The sequence below is a fragment of the Papaver somniferum genome, chromosome 2 (genome assembly GCF_003573695.1).
Source record: "Papaver somniferum cultivar HN1 chromosome 2, ASM357369v1, whole genome shotgun sequence".
NCBI classification, from domain to species: Eukaryota; Viridiplantae; Streptophyta; class Magnoliopsida; order Ranunculales; family Papaveraceae; genus Papaver; species Papaver somniferum.
The window spans coordinates 45,567,630-45,588,426 of record NC_039359.1 but is presented as its reverse complement, the minus strand read 5'-3'; the positions used below and the strand labels follow the sequence as shown (position 1 = coordinate 45,588,426).

At 40.0% G+C, this 20,797-nt stretch overlaps 3 protein-coding genes across 3 annotated transcripts; 1 reads left to right on the top strand and 2 right to left on the bottom strand.

The window, feature by feature from the left end:
• Positions 1-424: 424 nt before the first annotated feature.
• On the bottom strand, positions 425-2,647 carry LOC113350917. The gene is made up of 2 exons (XM_026595019.1): positions 1,501-2,647; positions 425-807 (listed from the first exon to the last, which is right to left on the bottom strand). Exons 1-2 carry the CDS (start codon positions 2,645-2,647, stop codon positions 425-427), a joined length of 1,530 nt encoding a protein of 509 aa, XP_026450804.1.
• Positions 2,648-3,726: 1,079 nt separating this feature from the next.
• LOC113350916 lies at positions 3,727-4,470 on the bottom strand. Its single transcript, XM_026595018.1, has one exon. It carries the CDS (start codon positions 4,468-4,470, stop codon positions 3,727-3,729), a length of 744 nt encoding a protein of 247 aa, XP_026450803.1.
• Positions 4,471-13,500: 9,030 nt separating this feature from the next.
• LOC113350915 (alkane hydroxylase MAH1-like) lies at positions 13,501-15,078 on the top strand. The gene has a single exon (XM_026595017.1). It carries the CDS (start codon positions 13,501-13,503, stop codon positions 15,076-15,078), a length of 1,578 nt encoding a protein of 525 aa, XP_026450802.1.
• Positions 15,079-20,797: the final 5,719 nt, after the last annotated feature.

Here is a 20,797-nt window from a genome sequence, read left to right as displayed (position 1 = left end):
GTATTTGTTTTTTAGAAGTCTTGTTTGATTGATAAGGTGAGGTTTGCTACTTCTCGACTAGAGATAGAAACACGTCAAGCGGGTATGCCAGCTTCTTCTTCTTCTGGTACTCTTCATGCAGGCGCAGAACTGCATTGCTTCATGGGTAGTATAGCGTGAGGTATTTTGCATTCCAAGGGTGTCTGAGGACTTCTCCTTTTGGATTAAGCAGGTAGTAGGATCCGTTCCTTGCGATGTCATGTATGATGAATGGTCCACCCCATGTTGGTGCTAATTTGTCCCACTTTCTCTCTCGTTGATATTGCGGTATAGTTCTAAGCACATACTGCCCTTCTATAAAATTCCTAAGCTTAACTTTCTTGTTGTACTCTCTAGCCAATCTTCGTTGATAATTCTACATTCGTTGCAACGTCGTCTCCCTTCGTTATTTCAGGTCATCGAGCCTTTCTAACATCATATCCGCTATGAGATTCTTTTCCCAAGATTCCGTCTTCGTTGTTGGCATGATGATCTTTGTTCGAATGACAGCTTCGGCTCCATAAGTAAGGAGGAATCGGGATTTTCTGGTGGCAGATCTGCATGTGGTTCGATATGCCCATAGCGCATTATGCAACTGTTCACACCATCGACCCTTATGTTCGTCTAACGATTTCTTGAGGATAAGAGCTAGAGTCTTGTCCGTGGCTTCAGCCTGTCCGCTACTTTGGGGGTAAATGGGAGTTAACTTGTTCTTCCTGATCTTGAAAGTATCGAAGAGCATATCTATAATTTTTCCTTGTAGCTGCTTATCATTGTCTGAGACAATTTCTGCGAGAATGCCGAACCGGCAAATGATGTTTTGAAAGATGAATGTGAACACGTCTACATCTCTGATCCTGGACAGATCTCTGGCCTCTACCCACTTGCTAAACTAATCCGTGGCTACAATCAAGAATCGTCTTTTCCCTGAACCTTCGATCAGGGGTCCAACAATATCTACCCCCCATTTTAAAAATTTCCAGGGGCTATCTACGGAATTTAGCTTCGTTTCCGGGGCGTGGATTCTTCTAGAGAAAGGCTGACATTCTTCATATCTTCTAGACATCTTGGATGCATCTCGTAACATCGTTGGCCAGTAATATCCTTGCATCTTAGCTTTGTCGGCTAACGACCTCATTCCGTTGTGGTTGCCCGCGTCACCGTAATGGATGTCGTTCAGGATGCGACGACTCTCTTTTCTAGATAAGCATCGTAATAATGGTCAGAGGAAAGACTTCTTGTAAAGGACTCCGTCCCGAAGATCGTATCTTCCTGCCTTTGACTGTATCTTTCGAGCTTGCTTCAGATCTGCAGGTAGCATTCCTTCTTTGAGGAACATGTGGATTTCGGTTCTCCAATCATCTTCGTTGGTGAAATCTTCGTCTTGATTTGCTCTTGATAAGATATCTTCTTCGTCGAAATCGTTGTTGATATCCTCTCCAACGTCGTCGTCAGCAATATCCTCCCCTACATCGTCTTTACGATTGGTGGCAAAGGATTGTTGTGGAGTAATTGAAGGCTCGTATACTCTTGTTATCTTGATGACATTTACGCTTTCATCCCTCATCATCGACGATATGTACGCTATGGCATCGGCATGCCCGAGATCTTTTCCGCAGAGGTGTCGGAACTTGATGCTTGGTATCTGGGAGGCTAAGGTCTGGACCAAAGCCATGTATGCGGAGAGGGTTTCATCGTAGACATTGTATTCTAGCTCTATTTTCCGAATGACCAACTGAGAATCACTTGTTAGGCGTACATCAGTTATCCCCATTTCTATTATTAATTGGAGGGCGTGCACTACTGCTTCGTATTCTACGATGTTGTTGGTGTGCCCCTTGAATTCCATCCTTAGAGCATGTACGATCCTATCTCCGGTTGGGGTGGTAGTTACGATGCCTATGCCGGGCCCTTCTCTATTTCTTGATCCGTCGATGAAGACTTCCCATCTTCTTTGGTTTGAGGGTTCGAGTATATCGACTGGATATTTCCCGTCATCTTCTGCTTCTGGTATGTCCTTTACTTCTTCTTCGTTTCCTAGAGGTAAGTCCGCCAAAAAATCCGATAATACTTGTGACTTTTGGGCAGTTTGGATCTCGTGGATAATGTTAAATTGATCCAGATGAGTGTTCCATTTGGCTATCCTTCCTAATTTCCCTGCGCTCTTGAGGACAGCTTCCAACGGCGCTTTACATGGGACCCGAACATGATGAGTCAAGAAATAAGTTCTCAGCTTTTGGGTTGCCCATACTAATGCTAGTATGAGTTGTTCGATCTTCGTGGAGTTTCTTTCCGCCGGGTTGAGAGTCTTGCTGACGTAGTAGATTGGTTTCTCAATATTCGTGTTGGTTTTGACAAGGACCGCGCTAACTGCATCTTCGGTTGCTTCTATATACAGTGCCAACAACTCATCGGGATCGGGCTTTTGAAGGATCGGGATCGTGGCCAAGTATTCTTTTATCTTCTGGAAGGCTTCTTCGCACTCGGCGGTCCATTCAAATTTGTTCCCTTTTTTGAGAATGTTGAAGAAATGTTTGCATTTGTCCGATGACCTGGCGATGAATCTTCCCAGAGCCGTTAGAGATCCGTTGAGCTTTTGGACTTCTTTCAGGTTCTTAAGGGATGGCATATCTACGATGGCCTGGATGTTGGCAGGATCCACTTCGATGCCCCTCTTCGTTACTAGATATCCGAGAAATTTCCCTGAGGTGACGCCGAATGTGCATTTTTCTGGGTTCACTTTCATGCTGTGTTTCCTCATTGCTTCAAAGATATCCCTCAAGTCTTAATGGTGGTCTTGGCGAAACTTGATTTTGACGAGCATATCATCGACGTAGACTTCTAGAGTGTTCCCGATCCATGGTTTGAAGATAGCATCAACCATCCTCTGGTATGATTCCCCTGCATTTCTAAGTCCAAAGGCATCCTTGTGTAACAATAGAGGTCGTGCGGGGTGTAGAATGTTGTGTGTTGTTGATCTTCTTCTGCTAAAGCTGCTTGGTTGTAACCAGAATATCCATCCATGAATGTCAGTTCTTCGTATCCCTCAACAGCTTCTACCAGCTGATCGATGCTTGGGAGTGGGTAACTATCCTTGGGACATGCCTTTTTGAGGTTGGTAAATTCGATGCATATTCTTACTCCTCCATTCTTCTTCGGCACGATGACCATGTTCGAGATCCATGTTGGATACGTCACTTCCTTGATGAAACCTGCTTCTAACAGTTTGTGGAGCTCTCTCTGAATTGCCTGGTGATACTCCGGCGCTACCTTTCGTACTTTCTGCCTGAAAGGAGGCGTGCCCGGCTTTATGCGAAGTTCGTGCTGGATTATCTTCGGATCAATTCCTGGCATGTCTCCTAATTTCCATGCAAAGATGTCCGCGAACTCCATGAGTAGATTGATTTGAGCCATCTCTATTTCTTTATCCATTAAGGTCCCTATCTTGATCATCTTCGGGTTATCTCCGGTCCCTATATTGATCTCTTTCACGGGTTCCACCGATGTGAATGTAGGCTTTGGCTCCCCTAGGAGAGGGACGTTCTTTAATTGCTATTTGGTAGGCTCCTCAGCCTCCTTAGATGTCGAGGTACTTGCTTCGTTGTTTAAAACGATGGTCTCCTTTGTCAGACTTTTCCCGGAGATTTCTTCAAGATAAAGGTCAATCGCTTTCTCTTTGGCAGCTTCTTTATTTCAGTTTCTTCGGGATTAACGCTGCTCATCATGTTCGTTGTTGAGCTGATTTTGTATGGTCTGACATTCTCGAGCGGTGACCTGATCTCCCCTTATTTCCATTACCCCTTCAGGTGTTGGAAATCTAAGGTACTGATGATAGGTCGTTGCTACCCCTTTGATCTTGTGTAACCATCTTCGGTTGATGATGGCATTGTAAGGGGAAGGAGCTTCAACTACACTGAATCGTGTATCAACCTTCATTGGTCCTGCGTTCACTTGTAACACAATGTCCCCCAAAGGCTTCGTTAGGGCCCCATTGAATCCGTATATGGTGTAGTACGAAGACATAAATTTTTCGTCATTCAGCTCCATTCGTATTAACGTGTCATAGAACAGTACATTGACCGAGCTCCCTCCATCGATGAGGACCTTCCTGATATTGCACCCTGCAATGGGTAATGTGAGAACTAAGGGGTTATTGTGATCCTCCATGCCATCTTCGATATCCTCGGCGTCGAATGTGATTGGCGCGTTCATCCATTTTTCATGGTCATCAACTTCGACTCCGTCGATTTTGTACAGTTCGCAGTAGTCCTTGAATTGCTTTCTTAATATCTTTTCTATCTGGGAAGTTAGAGAGGGTCTGTTGGATTCGGAACAGGAAATGGAATTGAGCGTTCGGTTTCCTTCAGGTAATTGGACCTGCTTGCTTCGTTTTACCCTATCCTCGACTTCTGCCTTTTGAACGTACTTCTTGAGGTCACCAGCATCAATCATTTTCTGGATCATTATCTTGAGGTTCTTGCACTTTTCGGTCTGGTGCCCATTGAAGCAGTGGTATTCAAAGTAGTCTCTAGACTTCTCGGACCGTGGTGGTTGCTTTCCTTTGGACCAAGGCTATTCTAAGTTTTCTCGATCCTTAATCTCCCTTAGGATGCGAGTGTAGTTGGTGCTAATCTTCGTGAAGACTTGATCTTCGAACTTTCGATCATCACGCCGTCGATCATCCCTTCGTACGCTTCTATGTTTATTGGAACGTTCCGCTGAATTACTCCTTTTGGATCCGCTGGCTTCACTACAATAAAAACACTTTGTATCCACACCGTGTAGTTGAGTGTATGTGTCAAAATACTTCTATTGTCGCAGTTAGATTATATTGTGGAAAAACATTATTTATAGCCACATGGTAACCACTAGTGAGGCAAAACATTATTTATAGCCACATGGTAACCACTAGTGAGGCAAAACATTTAGTTTTGGCCACACTAAGGTCTGATGTGCGGCAAAAGATGGTTTATTGCAGCGGTCAATTTTCTAGATACGGTAAAAACGAAGTAAATTTGGTTTCCTTAACTACCAAAAGTAATTTCGTATTTAATAGAAAATCAAAAAAATATTAAACATATATTTATAGTATTTAATTAAATAGTCAAAGTCCAACCTACACTTTATATCCCTTTCTCACGCTTTCTGTCTTTCTAACCTCTCTTCCCCTTTATCTCACATGAACCTTTCATATCCAAGAAAAGTGGTTTATATTTCATCTAATCAAAGGTAGTCAAATTCCCAAATAAGTCTTTTTGAAGTTTTTATCTTGTTAGGCTTAACAATTTAGGTTATTCAATCGTGATACTGACCATATCCCTTATTAGAGAAGCTTTGCTTGATTCTGGAAGATTTTCTGATTACAGAACTTTCTTAATGTTTGCTGATAGTTAGTGAATGAATCCATAGTCTCTGCAACAATTTCAAGAATCGAAAGAGTTATTTAATTTAGATCTAATGTTTGATTCGGGGTTTGTTACTTTACATAAACATTTTCGGTTCTTCTTTCGAATTGACAATGTTAACCTTGATTTTTTTTCCATTCATTGGTGAATCAAGTTTATGAAAATTGTTAATTTTCACGAAATAAGTGCATAATGATAATCAAGTTGGGGCATGTTTTCATCCCTAAGGTAACTTTCATATCCCATCTATTATGTTCTATGTATATAATTTCTTTTTCTTTTTTTTTGGTTATGGTTTTAGTAAGTATAGATATTAAGAATGATTGCTGATCATGAAAATAATTATTTTCCTTGAACATTGATTTCGCAGAAGTATTTATTTAAAAAAAAATAGAAGATTTGCAGGAACAAAAGAAGATTGAGATGAAGTTTGGTTTCCGTTTTTTTCTCTTTTCTTTCCTGAATTATGATTTTTTTCCCTATGATACATCATTACGTATTATGTATTGTATTAAGCAAATTAAATAAATTTATGTACTGAATTTTTATATCAATAAAATCAATGTAACAAATGAAATAATTTTTTTTCTTCTTAACTTTTTTTATCTCTTGTATTCATTGATTTAGAAAATTATTGTATAGTAAAAAACCAAAATAGGAAACAAAATCATAGAAAATAAAATAAAAATACAACAAAACTGCCTCACCAGTTGGTGTGGAAAAATATTTATTCAAATAAATTTAGAAATATATACGAATCAACAAAATTAATAAAATACTATTTTGCCTCGTTTTATTGCCTCACCATTTGGTGTGGTAAAAAATCCAAATATTGCCGCAGTGTACTTAAGGTGTGGAAATAACATTTGGTTGTTGCCACAGGGTGTGGCAAAAGGTTTTGATGTGGAAAAAAAGATTTAGCCACATCAAAAAAGGGTTCTTGCCACACTTTTCACATGTTGCAATATAACAATTTTCTTGTAGTGCTTGTTCCGCTGAGTTGGTCCTATGAGATCTCTGTGTTTGGGCCCTCAGATTTTCTCGCTGAATTTCTTCCAACTGGGCTTGTTTCTCGATGATGACTCGAAGGTCTCCTTCGGTTGTGGGTACACTTCCATGGATCTCGACGAACAACGGGCTCATCCTATCTAATCCCCATTTGTAGCAGTTGATGATGACCACCGGATCCATCTTCCTTATTGCTTGACAGATTCTGTGCCATCTATCTGTATACTCTCTGATGGTTTCCTTGTATGCGATTGCCATCCAGAAAAGCTTATCCATTCCGGTGTTGACGGCCTTGTTGTACATGTAAGTTCTCAAGAATTTCTCTGTGATCTGGCTGTAAGAGTTTATGGAGTTTGGTGGTAGGTTATCGAACCAGGATATTGCTGACCCTTTCAAACTTGAAGGTAAGTATCTGCAGAGGACCACATCGTCTTGATCCCATCGAGCCAACATACGATTATAATATCGAAGGTGGGTCGTGGGGTCGCTGGATCCATCGTAACATTTGAACGCTGGTATGTGACACTTCTGGGGGATGAGAGCTTTGGCTAGGTGCGGAGTTAGTGGCGTGGTGATGGCTTCCCTCATTACTTCTTCTAGTCTTCCTCCTCCTTGTATTACCTTTAATTACTTGATTTCAGCCATCATCTCAGCACGAAGGTCCTTCATTGCTCGTTGGTGATCCTCTCTGCCTGTGGGTCGTCCAGCTCTCCGGTTTTCGCTGTCGAAGTAGTCTGAATCTTCGGGGATAAAATATGGATCGGACAGTCTACTCCCTATGGCAGGTCTTCTATCCAATGGTTCCGAATTGTTGGCATGAGTTACGATGATTCTACAGTCACAGTTGGGCTCCGATACCTTTGAAATTGCTTCATCATGTTGGCGCGCCGCTCCTATGCTTTGGGCGATCCTATCCTTTTGTTCCTGATTTTCTCGAGCCAGCAATGCCACTGCATGTATAAACACCTTCTGGTTCTTTTTTAACTCTTCGATTTCTTCCATTAGTTGGGGGGTATGGTTCGATCCTTGATTTGGGGTTCCGCTGTTGGCAGCTCCACGCGGCGGGGGGGGGGGGGGCTGGATGGTTCATTATCAGCAAAGGTTGAGTGACTGGCAGAGCTTGGTTTTGGTATTTTGTCGGCGGAATTCCGTAGGCTGGTTGGTGCATCGTTGATTCTGCAAACCTTTCCCGTTGTTCATGAATTCTAGTAGCTGCCATCGTCTTTGATGCATCGACTTTGGCTGATCCATCGGTTTTGGATGCTACCGTTTTGAGGGTCGCTGCTGCTATGACGTTAGCATCCAATGGTAAGGCGATCTCCGCGGCATCTTGCTTCTGGTTGGTTACCTTCGATTTCTCGCCTTTTTGCTTGCTGCGGGTCACAACTGGGGTAGTCCTTGGTGTTTCTTTCGACGAGGCTTTGACTTTGCCTACTTTTTTCGTTTTCTCCATCTTTAACTTTCTGCAAATATAAGAAGTAATCGAAGAAACAAAATCCACGTTGACTTTGTTAATCAAAGTGCGTTCAAAGAAAGTTGGTTAGTAAAGTCTGTTCAAGGTAAGGGAGTAGATCACAACATGTATTTAAAGATTTTCAACATTTTCAGTGGGAAATAACGCAGATCCGACTATTGTAAACACAGATCTGCTGATAGGTTTTAAGAAAATTTCGAAAAAAAACCAAGTTCACGGGTTTTGTATATGAACGCCTAGTCTTAGTGCATGTTTTGTTAGAAAATACACGAGGACAGTGGTTTTTTTTTTAAATGCAAATTTTAGAATGAAAAGTTGTCACGGAAATCTCAGATCTGAAAAGGTTTTGCCAAGGAAAACACAGATCTAAAGCATTTTTTGCAGGAGTTTCCGCTGAGATTACAGGGAGATATAGATCCAGAAGGTTTTTTTTTCCGAAGAAAACATGAATCTTAATATAAGCTGGTTCGAGCACTATTATAGGGGGAATAACACTGAGACCCAAGAAGTAAAATCACAGAGAAAGATAAATCTTTTACCGGGACTAGAGTCCCTGTTTCTAGCGCCAGATTGTGAACACGTAAATATCGATGACATCCACATGTTCACAAACAATAATCGCAGTGTACATAAAATCATTATGGGGAATAAAGTAAATGTAAAAATGACATAAACACGATGACTCATCGAATCAGAGCCTTTCGGGCTCGTCCTTGTCTAGTCATGAGAACGTAATTCGACTATCCTTATGAACAAGATGCATAATATCACAGAGAATAATAACGAAAGTAGAAAGTAAAGTGCTGAAATGTAAATGAGACGATGATTTACGTGGTTCAACACTAAGGCTTACATCCACGGGGTTGAGGGTTTCACTATGTATTTGGAATTTACAAAGGTAGTCCACATGACTGTGCGGATCCGAAGATAGAGGGGAAATAGATCTCATACTTACTCTTCCTATTTCTCTCTCATATTCTCTTACTCTCAGTTGGTCGCCTCCCCTTTTCTCAGTAGAGATGGGTATTTATAGGGATGATACCCGGGTCCACTAATGGAGAACGTTACAATCTTATCTTCTCGATCTTTGCGCTGAATGCCGCTGGTATCTTTGTTCCCGACCGAAGGATCCATCGGTCCAGTATGGCTACGGAGGGTCACCTCCCTTTCTTCCATAGATCTGTTGACACGTACATCTGATTCCCCTATCACATCTTTGTCAATGGACTTAATCTTAGTCGTTGATTTTGAATCTGCCTCGAGATGGGATAAATCAGATCTTTGGGTGCTCCTTAATACTTCGCGGTGGCTTCTTCCTTCAGTGCTCCCTGGTCCTAAGCCCTTGGATCGTCGTGATGCTGATTAGATGTAGGCGATAGAGGTCCCCTGGGTGTTGGGACGTGGCATCATATCTTGATGTCCCACTGTTGCATATCTTCCACGTGTATTCCTTTTAACACGTGGTGGATGATGAATAATGTGTATACAACGATCGCATAAACGAATGCACAACAGATTTCGAAGGTCCCTCGATGGAACACGAGTAGAAAAGGGCCCTTTTTTGCCCATTTGAACGTGTTGTTAACGTGTAATTCCGAAAACATTGACTACATCGCAAGAATAAACTTCTCCAACTACGCAAAAGGATCTGAAAAATATCTACCCGGGCAATACTCCCATGATGTTTTTTTGGCATGATCCTGCAGGCAATAAATCCCTTGGAAACAACTCTAGTGAAACAGAACATAAAGAAACTGCCTCACAAACACCAGAAAGAACTATGACACTACGCTCTACCTTCTTCAATTTTTTCAAACTTCAAGCAGAAATCAAATTTAGGTGTACATGATCAACCAGCTTAGATAAGCTGGCATGTGGCGGCACAGACCTGGCTCAAGTCAGTACAGCACTAACCAAATCCGCCTCGCTCCTATTCGATTGTCCCCGCAATCTGTCTCCTACCCTATTAACTAGGACCTACCTCCGTGGCTTGGTCCTTCAGCAAACTGATGAACCAAAAGTAACATGTTCATTTATGGTATTTGAATGGTTCCGCTCACCTGCCTTGTTAACTACCAAGCTATCTCGGCTGCCAAATATGTCATTTGTTTTCAAATATGGTTACTAGCCTAATTTCCCTGAATAGTCATTCACATGGTAATACGCCAATTGCCACGTTAGGCATAAAATATGGGAATGCCCATAGTTAGGGCTTCTCAATGGAATGTATGTGAAAATAAATGTCTAAGTCCACATAGGATAGACATTCATTTTCCCTAAAAATCTTCTCCAACCGGGTCCAGATCGTCTGTGCCACTGCTTGTGTGTGTCCTATGTGCCATACCAATAGAAACACGGTATTTTCTCTTGGATTTGTAATATCTTCTTTAACTAATTAATTATCTTTCCTAATCGATTAGTGTTGTATAAATAGAAAATCTATTTAGTTAGTCATGGTTAATGAGAGGAATGATGTGGCGTGTTTCTATTGGTATGGCACATAGGGCACACACAAGCAGTGGCACAGACGATCTCGACCCTCTCCAACCCAACTTTTTAAATCAATGTGATGATGACATGGCTTAATTTTTGTTAGACATTGTCAAGGTGAATGTCAAGTTTTAGACATTCATCTTGAAAATGTCAAGCTATCCTAGTAAGTTTTTGCTTCCTAAAATTAATTCCAATATATTAAATAGCCCTCTTTAGGTGTAATAAAATCTAAAATTTACTAAAAATAAAAAATACGTTTGTTAAAATCTGTGGGCATCCAACTCAAAACCAATTGGTAATGAGTGGAGCGGCCCTTCCGTATTATATTTTAAGTTAATTAAGCGAATTATAGCGATGTGGGACTATTGTCCTTTCACACGCCCCCTCACGTGTAAGGCCAGTCACCGGGCCTCACACGTGGACCTACGCACGAGTTACCAGTCCATCGGTAACAGCTGCACACAGGTGAATGACTGAATCAGGGGGTAACACCTCGGCCAGTATCGGCACTGGCCTACACCCCGGATGTACAAGTGACAAAATCGGTTAAACACTTCGGCCAGTAATTCAGCCTACACCCGGCGTACGCAGGTCTGAGTCTGGGGATTTGCTCTGATACCATGTTAAAATCTGCGGCCATACAACTCAAAACCAATTGGCAATGAATGGAGCGGCCCTTCCATATTATATTTAAGTTAATGAGGCGGAAACTAGGGATGTGGGACTATTTTCCTTTCACACTCTCCTTCACGTGTAAGGCCAGTCATTCGGCCTAACACGTGGACTTACGCACGTGTGGGTCATGGGTGTGCAGGTGACATTCTGTCACGGTCCACCCCACGTACAGGTCATACGAGTGACCAGTCATTTGGTCACGGGTGCATTGGTCACGGCTAAAATTGGGCCTGCACCCCGTGTACGGGCCTAGCTCTGATACCATGTTAAAGTTTGCGGGCATCCAACTTAAAACCAATTGGCAATGAGTGGAGCGGCCCTTTCATATTATATTTTAAGTTAATTAAGCGGATTATAGCGATGTGGAACTATTGTCCTTTCACACTCCCCCTCACGTGTAAGGCCAGTCACTGGGCCTCACACGTGGACCTATGTACGAGTTAACCAGTCCATCGGTAACAGGTGTACACAGGTGAGTGACTAAATCAGGGAGTAACACCTCGGCCAGTATCGGCACTGGCCTACACCACGGGTGTACACGTGACAAAATCGGTTAAACACTTCGGCGAGTAACTCGGCCTACACCCCGCATACGCGGGTCTGGGTCTGGGACTTTGCTCTGATACCATGTTAAAATCTATGGACATCCAACTCAAAACCAATTGGCAATGAGTGGAGCGGCCCTTCCGTATTATATTTTAAGTTAATTAAGCGGATTATAACGATGTGGGACTATTGTCCTTTCACAACATTTAATTCATAAAAAATCACCAACAACACCATTGGAGATGAAATGTATTTTCCCACTAAATTTAAGAAAAAATTGGAATGAGGATGTCTTGTTTGGTTGCCACCTAGGAAACACACACAACCATCATTGGAAAAGCTCCTAGAGCCTCTCCAATGGAATGTGTGTGAAGAAAAAAGTCATAATCCACACAGGATCTACAACCATATTTATAAAAAAAACATCTCCAACCGAATGATGTGAAGGTGACGTGGAAAAAAAAAGTTAGACATCCTCTTGGTGAACCTCTAGTTTTAGACATTCATCTAGAGGATGTCTTCCCATCCTAGTCACATTTTTATTAATAAAAATCATTGGAAAAATAAAAATGGAAAGGATTTTAACCAATTGTATGCCTACAAATAAGTAAAAAAATAACAGAAAATTTTATGGGTTGGAGAAATTTTTTTATTTTTCCTAATATTTAGGATTTTATACTCAAAGGATGTCTTAAAAGTGATGCCACATATGAAACATCCACATTAACTATCAAAGAAGCTCTTAGTAAAATGTTTCAACATCTGGCTCATGCCCAAGCTTACAAGGAAACAATAGGCTGGAAGCGTGGAACCTAACACATTCCGAGCCAGACCAGAGTCAGCTGAAAAAGAAAAACTCCACCCTCCAACTTCGTTTTTCATTTCTTCTTTTTTTTGTCAAATATATAATCGGCAAAAACTTGTTTTTATAGCTATTTAATTTAACGGTGCTTCTTGACAGACCGAGATCCTGAACCATGTAAAAACGGAATTCACTTTTTCTCTCACAATCTTTTTTATGGGTCCCGATGGGCCCCGCGGAGGATAGCAAGGGGTCTCGCTTTTGGTATAATTATGTGTCTGGCGGTTTTCTTCCAAGATTTTTTCCGTGGTTCGTTTAGAATTTTTGTTAATATAATAAACAAAAGGTCTATTTGAACCGCAGAATTAGACTACGTGAAAACTACTCCTCACAAAACTTTTGATGGGCTCCACCATAAATGGCCCCCTGCTATCCTTCAGGGGTCCATCGGGACCCACCATAAAAACTATGAGATCATTTTCAATCTTGGTTTTTATGTGGTTTAGTTCCACGGTCACTTTAGAACCATTGTTTAATAAAGGGCTTTTATAGCTAGGAAAGAAGATGTTCAATACAATGCTTAAAAGAAGCAGAAATGTTAGATGTACAACGGAAATCTCCCGGGATTTGCACCGTGAAATTTGGTGAAAGAGAAAAAAAGGTGGTAGGCCCCACCTTTAACCCCACCCCTATTAATCTCCCCGGGACTCCCCTAATAGCCGTTAGATTTCTCACTGTACCGATCGCGGGAGCTGGGTTCTGTGTGTGTATCATTGCCGTAAAAGAAGCAAGTATTTTGCCTACATCAGTCCGTACATCCAATTCATTTGTAGGAGTAGTGTACTATACAAGTATATTAATAAGACCTACCTAACTGCAGCCAGTAAATAATAAATAAGAAAGTATTGGCGGACCCCAAGATGAAAACAGTATTCTGATACCAATACAAAGTCTTACGGTTCACAATAACTATAAGTAGTTGAGATAAACAGAAATAGCAGGTAAACGCTTCTATATAAAACTCGGTATATATTATCAGTCTTCTACAACCAAAACCCAATTGTGCAAACCCTAATAACATGCATTACATCAGTCCTATTCTGTCTTCCATACAACTCTTCCTGAAAAACTGGCCTGAGTTTTACTTGGCATTCATCTGCCTTTTCTCCATTACATGGTACTTCAAACTCAAGAACCAACCCATTGTGCATTGGCCTATCCTAGACATACTCCCGTCACTTCTCCTAAACTACCACCACATAAACGAGTGGACAGTTGATATTTCAAAAGTCTTTGGAGGAACCAGAGTAGAGAAAGGTCCATTTTTCAGCCCTTTGAATGTATTGTTAACATGCGATCCTCAAAATATCGAATACATGGTAAAAACCAACTTCTCCAACTACCCTAAAGGATCTGAATACAAGAAAACATTCGATGTACTAGGCGATGGACTCTTCAATATAGACTTCCACTCGTGGCACATTCAAAGGAGGATGGCACGGTTGACGTTTGCGTCCAAGAAGGCTCGGGATATCATAGCTAAGATGACTCAGAAGGTGGTGCAGGATTCACTCCTCCCTTTGTTAGAGTATGTTGCTAGGCAATCATCAATAGTGGATTTAGAAGATATGTTCATGAGGTACACTTTCGACACTTCTGTTAGTATAATCTTCGGGACAAACCCAAATTATCTTGCTCCTGATTTCCCTCGAAACGATTTTGCCAATGCGATGGAGGATGCTTCAGAGGCCGTTTTTTATAGACATGTAGTGCCTAGTCTTTGGAAAAAATTGTGTCACTGGCTGATGGTCGGGAATGAGAGAAAGATGAAAAATGCCTGGAGGACTATGGATCGCCATTTAGCACAGTACATTTCAGCACAAAGAGAAGATAGAGTTAAAGAAACAGAAGAGACTAATCTACTTCAAGTGTATATGAGTAATAAAGAAGAAGCAAATAATGAGCAACTATTAGCAGATGAAGACAAGTTTCTCAGAGACACTGCCTTGACACTCATGTTCGCCGGACGTGATACAACTGGCACGGCTCTCACTTGGTTCCTCTACATGGTTTCCAAGAACCCTAGAGTGGAAGCAAAGATTTTAGAGGAATTGAAGTTAATATATTCAGTGAAGGATAAGGAGGGCGAAGAAGATGATCTTAGATCAGAAAAAGGACTAAAGCTATTTGATGCACAAGACATAAAGAAGATGGTATATCTACAAGCAGCATTATATGAATGTCTAAGGTTATATCCTTCACTTCCTTTAAATCGCAAAGGCGCCCTAAAAGATGATGTTCTTCCTGATGGGACAGTTGTAAAACAGGGAATGATGATCATATTCTCTACATACGCAATGGGAAGAATGGAATGGGTGTGGGGGAAAGACTGCTTGGAATTCAAACCCGAGCGATGGTTGGATATGGATGGGGGCCGAAACTTAGAAAGCATGTCTAAGTTTTTCACGTTCAGCATCGGACCGAGGACTTGTCTTGGTAAAGACATGGCATTCATGATAATAAAATCGGCAGCTTCAGCCATGCTCTTTAACTTCAAGATTGAAGTGTTAAAGGGTCAGAATGTTCAGCCAAAACCATCACTTACGCTTAAAACCAAGAACGGGTTGAAGGTAATGATCAAGAGAAGGATTTTGTAAGGCCAGAACAGAGTAAGTTAGGTTTAAGTTGTTGCGTGTTATCTATATCATCAAATCCACGAATGCACTGTTTATTAGGCTTTATTTTAAGCTGCACTATCTCATCTGTTCTACAAAAATGCATAAATTTTTTCATGTTCAGCACAATTATATATAGTTTATTTCTCCATGTCGTAAAGAAGCACAGCCCATTATCAGATTAAAACAAATGATACTTAATAGTTACTTCTGTTTCTTTTAATTAATGTTTTTCTTTGAAAGAATTTATATTTTACATAACCCAAAACTTCAATATCCATTTACTTTCTTTACTCTCTATACCTAGGTTTTCTTATAAGTGACCTATCCCCCTTTAAGTGTATACGTACAGAAACAGAAGAGCAGATTTCATTATTTATGTTTTTGATGAAAATAGCATTGAATTTATGTTCAACGTTCTGATTTCATGGTAGCTACAACTACAACCCCTTGTAGTTGGTAAAATTTTAAAGACCGGCTACAGTTTTGGAATCTGCAGGACATATATATATATTGTATTCAACATCTAAGTCACTACCTGAACCTCTTATTTTAGTTACAATAGTAACATCAATAGCTAATTCATTCGAGTCCCATCCAATGCAAATCTTCATGAACTGGATTGAAATGTTTCTATTCAATGGGTACAACTGCCATAATACATTAATGTGAACAGCTGCCTAAAAATCAAGCAGATGGAGGACCATCTCATTATAAAAACTACGACTAGTAATCACTAGCTATAAGTATAATCTCACTTTTCTATAACAAAAACCAAATAAACTGTTTACAGTGAATGCAGCACAATCCCAACAAGATCCTGAAAACACGTATTATTTTTGTTATAGTGTATACAAAACTAGTCAAATAAAATCAAGGTGACCAAACATGTGGTACAAAAAATCCAGCCATATTATTTTTAATAAATGAAAACCATTTAATTAAAAAGTGACACAAAAACTCAAGGTCAAATAATAATGTGCAAATTTAGTTTTTATTACTTTAAAAAAAAGCCAAATATACCCTTTTTACCTTGTCTTTTTCTTCTTCTCTCCTTTCTTTTTTCTATTTATGCGGTCTTCATCTCCCCACCACCATTAACACCAGCAGCAACAAATATCTCTCCATGAACACCATTGCAACACCTCTGTCACCACCAACAACAACACCTCCGTCACCACCAGCAGCAACACCTTCGTCTCCTCCACGAAACCTTCGTCTCTTTTTCTTCTATTTCTATTCAGATCTATCACCAACAGTACCTCCGCCACCATCAAACCAACCGATGTGTCCAGATCCGCCACCAACAGAACCTCCGTCTCCTCCATTAACACCATCATCACCTCCTTCTCCTCCATTAACACCATCATCACCTTCTTCTTCTCCGTATACAGATTTTCCATCAACAACACCGCCTCCTCTTATTTTTGTTTTTCCCACCAGTACATCAGATCCGCCACCAACACTACTTCTACCTCCTCCTTTTATCATCTAAAACCACCACCAATACCTTCAAATCGGCCACCAACAACACCTCATCTACAATCAACACTAGTACCTGCAGATCCGCTCCCAACATCACCTCTGCCTCCTCGTTCAATCCTCTACAATCACCACCACCACCTTATGATGTTTTCATCACCAGCAAATGATGATACATCTTCAAAGTCGAAATCAATATTGTATTGGGAAATGACAGATTTATGATGAAACCAAAATTGGTTTCATCAAATTCTGACAGTTTTGGTTGGTGAAAACAGTAAACTAATGATGAAACCAAATTTGGTTTCATCATAAACTTGCCTATTTTCTGTCATGAAACCAAAGATTTTAATGATGAAAATTAAGTTTATGATGAAACCAAATTTTGGTTTCACCTGATTTTTGTCTAGTTTATTCGGTCTGACTTGGAAGACGGCATGTTTGGTTTCATCATTGAAGTTATGTTGGTGAAATGACAATATGTGGTTTCGATTGTATGTACAATGGTGGTTTTGATTATATGTGTGTATGAATTGGGAGAATGTGTATAGCAGGGTCTGGTACTGGTACTCCAGGTATTGATGAAGAAGTTTTGTTGGTAGTGGTGTCCTTAACTGAAGTTATGGAAGTGATAAAAAATGGATTAACTGAGTAAGGGTGGTGCTAATGCAATAAGAGTTGTAGTTGAGCTTCAGGTGTTGCATAAAGGACTGGTATGGGTTACAATTAAAGAGGTGTATGTCTGCATTGTTAAAAGTGTAATGAATTGGCTGAAGTTGATGAAACCTAATTAGGTTTCATCGTATTTTTTTCATTTTGTTGAATATTAATATCTGTGAAGCCAATTTTTGATGGTGGGATACAAGTGGATTATTTTTTGTTGAAACTGGTTGTAGTTGAGGGGGTAATGGTAGTGGTGGTTGTGGTGCTGGTGGTTGTGGCAGCGATGGGGGTGGTGCAGTTGACGGTGGTGGTAGGTTTCATCTTATTGTGGATTGTTTTTTGTTGAAAGTAGTCTTAGTTAAGGAGGTAATGGTAGTGGTGGTTGTGGTGATTATGGTTGTGGTGGCGATGGGGGCGGTGCAGTTGACGGTGGTGGAAGGTTTCATCTTATTGTGTTTCATTTTTTCTTCTTCTTCTTTCTCCTTTATTTTATGATGAAACCAAAATTTGGTTTCATCTTATTTTGGTGAAACCAATTTTTGGTTTCATCATTTTTCTGGTGGTGGCGCGGTGGTGGTCGGTGGAGCCGGCGAAGGTGGTCGGTGGCGGCGGCGACGACGGGCGGTGGGGGTGTTGCTGGTGGTGGGTTGTTGTTCGTGGTGATAATATAATAAAATTTAAAGGTTGGGTTGATTTTTGTTTTTGTTGGGGTGATTTAAATAATAGAAGGATAATGTAGACAGTTTATGTTAAATGGGGTTTTTGTGAACATTTTGTTTTGGTGGAGTTTTTGTGCATGTATGTGACACCTTTGAGATTATAACTCGCGGACCGGTACGTAGTTAATTAACACTGAATACTTGTCCTTCAGTGAATTAGTAGGACAAGAGTTGTAAAAGGACCAGCTTTCAGCTGCCTGAATATAAGGGTCATGTAAACACTGAACATGTAGTTAACAACCAACTTCTCCGCTACATATACACAAAGATTGCATGACATATTGTTGGAGTATTTGGGGAAATAAAATATACTTGCATATTTTTATAATTATTTAATATATTATAATAGAATGGGCACCTAGCTTAGTTGGTCATCCTCGTTCCCCAAAGTTTCATGCGTTCCAGGAGGTTCCAGGTTCGAGTCCCCAACGGCGTAATATTGCAGAAAAATTAACATGGAAGGTAGAGTTAGTTTGGCCCCTTGTGACACAATCTCAACCCCTATCCGCTTCGGCTCTTTTGGCTAGGTTACCCATGAGGCTCGCTGGTAGGCTAGCACAACAACCTGTTCAATTAATGTAGTAGTATGTCGTTGGAGTTTAGCTTGTTAGGCTTCCAACTAGTTTCATGTAATAATCGTTATCCAATAATATAATAATATTTATCAAGTATATTGTAATATTAATTAGGTGATTTTCTCTTTATTGTTTAAGAATTATATTTTATACTTAGGTAATAATATCTTGATATATTAGGAAATGAAATTATTATTTATTATGGAGTTATCTATATAAGGAGCTCTATGTTTTAATATTAGACAGTCTTCGATGAATTGAAAAAAGTGGTGTTTTCCTTGAGAGTGGTATTTCGGAAACATGTGGTTTTAGTATTATTTCTATTCAACGCTTCCGCCCTGCATCAGTTGGTTCAGAGACAAGCAACGCTCCTGCATCATGTGTCGAATAAGAGATTATGGTGTTGTTCGAAGAGTCGCCCTCAACGATGATAAAGAGCAAGCGGTAATAGATGAGGTAATAGATGATATAGAACGGAAGGTTAAGGCGCCCACCCTCCAATTGGCTGAAATTCATCATCAGCAAGAGCCCCATCATGGTCCTAGCCTACAGCGAATGTAGGAAGTGACCGGTGATGAAAACAAAAAACCTCTTTGGCGACAAGAAGAAAGGATTTCAAGGAGTTGCACATGATCCGCGAGATTCATTGGACTCCGGATTAAAGCTTGAAATCCAAAGGTTTGATGGCATCGTACTAGCCAAATTCGAGGGCGAATCGTTTTGAGAAGGGGAAAATGGTGGAGTATTTAGGTAGGAAAATAAAATATACTTGCATATTTTTATAATTATTTAATATATTATAATTTATCAAATATATTGTAATATTAATTAGGTGATTTTTTCTTTATTGTTTAGGAAATATATTTTATACTTAGTTAATAATATCTTGATATATTAGGAAATGAAATTATTATTTATTATGGAGTTATCTATATAAGGAGCTCTATGTTTTAATATTAGACAGTCTTGGATAAGAATTATTACATGAAACTAGTTGGAAGCCTAACAAGCTAAGCTCCAACGACATACTACTACATTAATGAACAGATTGTCGTGCTAACCTACCAACAAGCCTCATAGGTAACCTAGCTAAGGGAGCCGAAACGGGAGGGGGTTGAGATTGTGTCACAAGGAGAGCGGAGATTGTGTCTTGGATGAATCGAAAAAAGTGGTATTTTCCTTGAGAAAGGTATCTCGAAAACATGTTAATTTAGTATTATTTCTATTCAACGCTTCCGCCTTGCATCACATATGGTAGCCAATGGATTTTCAATACAGTTATACAGCTGTATTCCATTTGTGACATACTCGAAGGATAAGGAGGAGTTCATGGTTGACGTTTGCCACCAAAGAAGGCTTGTGATATCTCGAACATAGCTAATATGAGCTAGATAGCAGTGCAGGTTCACATCTCAATTTCTTAACAATGGAATCGACAAGGAGTTGAAAATGCTATGTGATTTACCCCTCTCGTGTATACAGATCTGAAGAGTACTCAATGGTCCTTGTTAAAACTATGGTCGGTCTCACAGTTAATTACGTCAAGTTCTTCTGAGCCTTTTACCTAGTACTAAATTAACAGTTGCAAAATTTATACTTCACTAATCTACAAACTACAGGGTGTGTAATCTTCTTTAGTTTTTTCTTTTCGCTTTTGCCTTGCAAAAAAAAAACAAAATTCTTCAAAGTGTCCTGTATAGTAAAGAGTAAAGACAATAGCATGATATATAAGTGTTTGTACCAGCTGGAAGATTCTATGAGATATCATGTGTGCCTAAAAATATCACAAGAAAGAATATAGTCATGAAAAAAGTAAGGAATTCCTCAATTACTGTTGAAGTACACAATGATCTTCACGTCATTAGCTCCAACTAGACGAATTCATCCATAGATGAGAAAGCTACAGAATACCCATGTTAAGAATAAACCATCATTAAAGGTGACAGCCTCATGGACCCACGAGCATGCATTAAACTGGGTGTAGAAATTAAATATTCACAACCATATAGCTTGGTAATTTTGGCAATGGATGAATAAAATGCGTTTTCCATTATGGAAAACTAGAACAACATGAATAAATTTGGTTTTCCACGGCGCCACTAATATTTCTTTTTAATATAAAATATTTTATACGATAAAGTTAAAATATAAAATATAATATTCAGGTACGATAAAATAGAATAAAGAATAGGAAAAATGTTATGTTGGGAAACCGGATTTGTAGTTGGCGGCTGTAGAAGACCTACGGGCAGTTGATGATCG

Excerpts from the sequence above, each read along its gene's own strand:
- LOC113350915 (XM_026595017.1), top strand. The coding sequence starts at position 13,501 with ATGCATTACATCAGTCCTATTCTGTCTTCCATACAACTCTTCCTGAAA.
- LOC113350917 (XM_026595019.1), bottom strand. The coding sequence starts at position 2,647 with ATGCCATCCCTTAAGAACCTGAAAGAAGTCCAAAAGCTCAACGGATCT. Across the intron at positions 808-1,500 it reads ACAATCCTTTGCCACCAATC|AAATTGTCTCAGACAATGAT; the intron begins GTAAAGACGATG and ends GCATTCTCGCAG.
- LOC113350916 (XM_026595018.1), bottom strand. The coding sequence starts at position 4,470 with ATGATTGATGCTGGTGACCTCAAGAAGTACGTTCAAAAGGCAGAAGTC.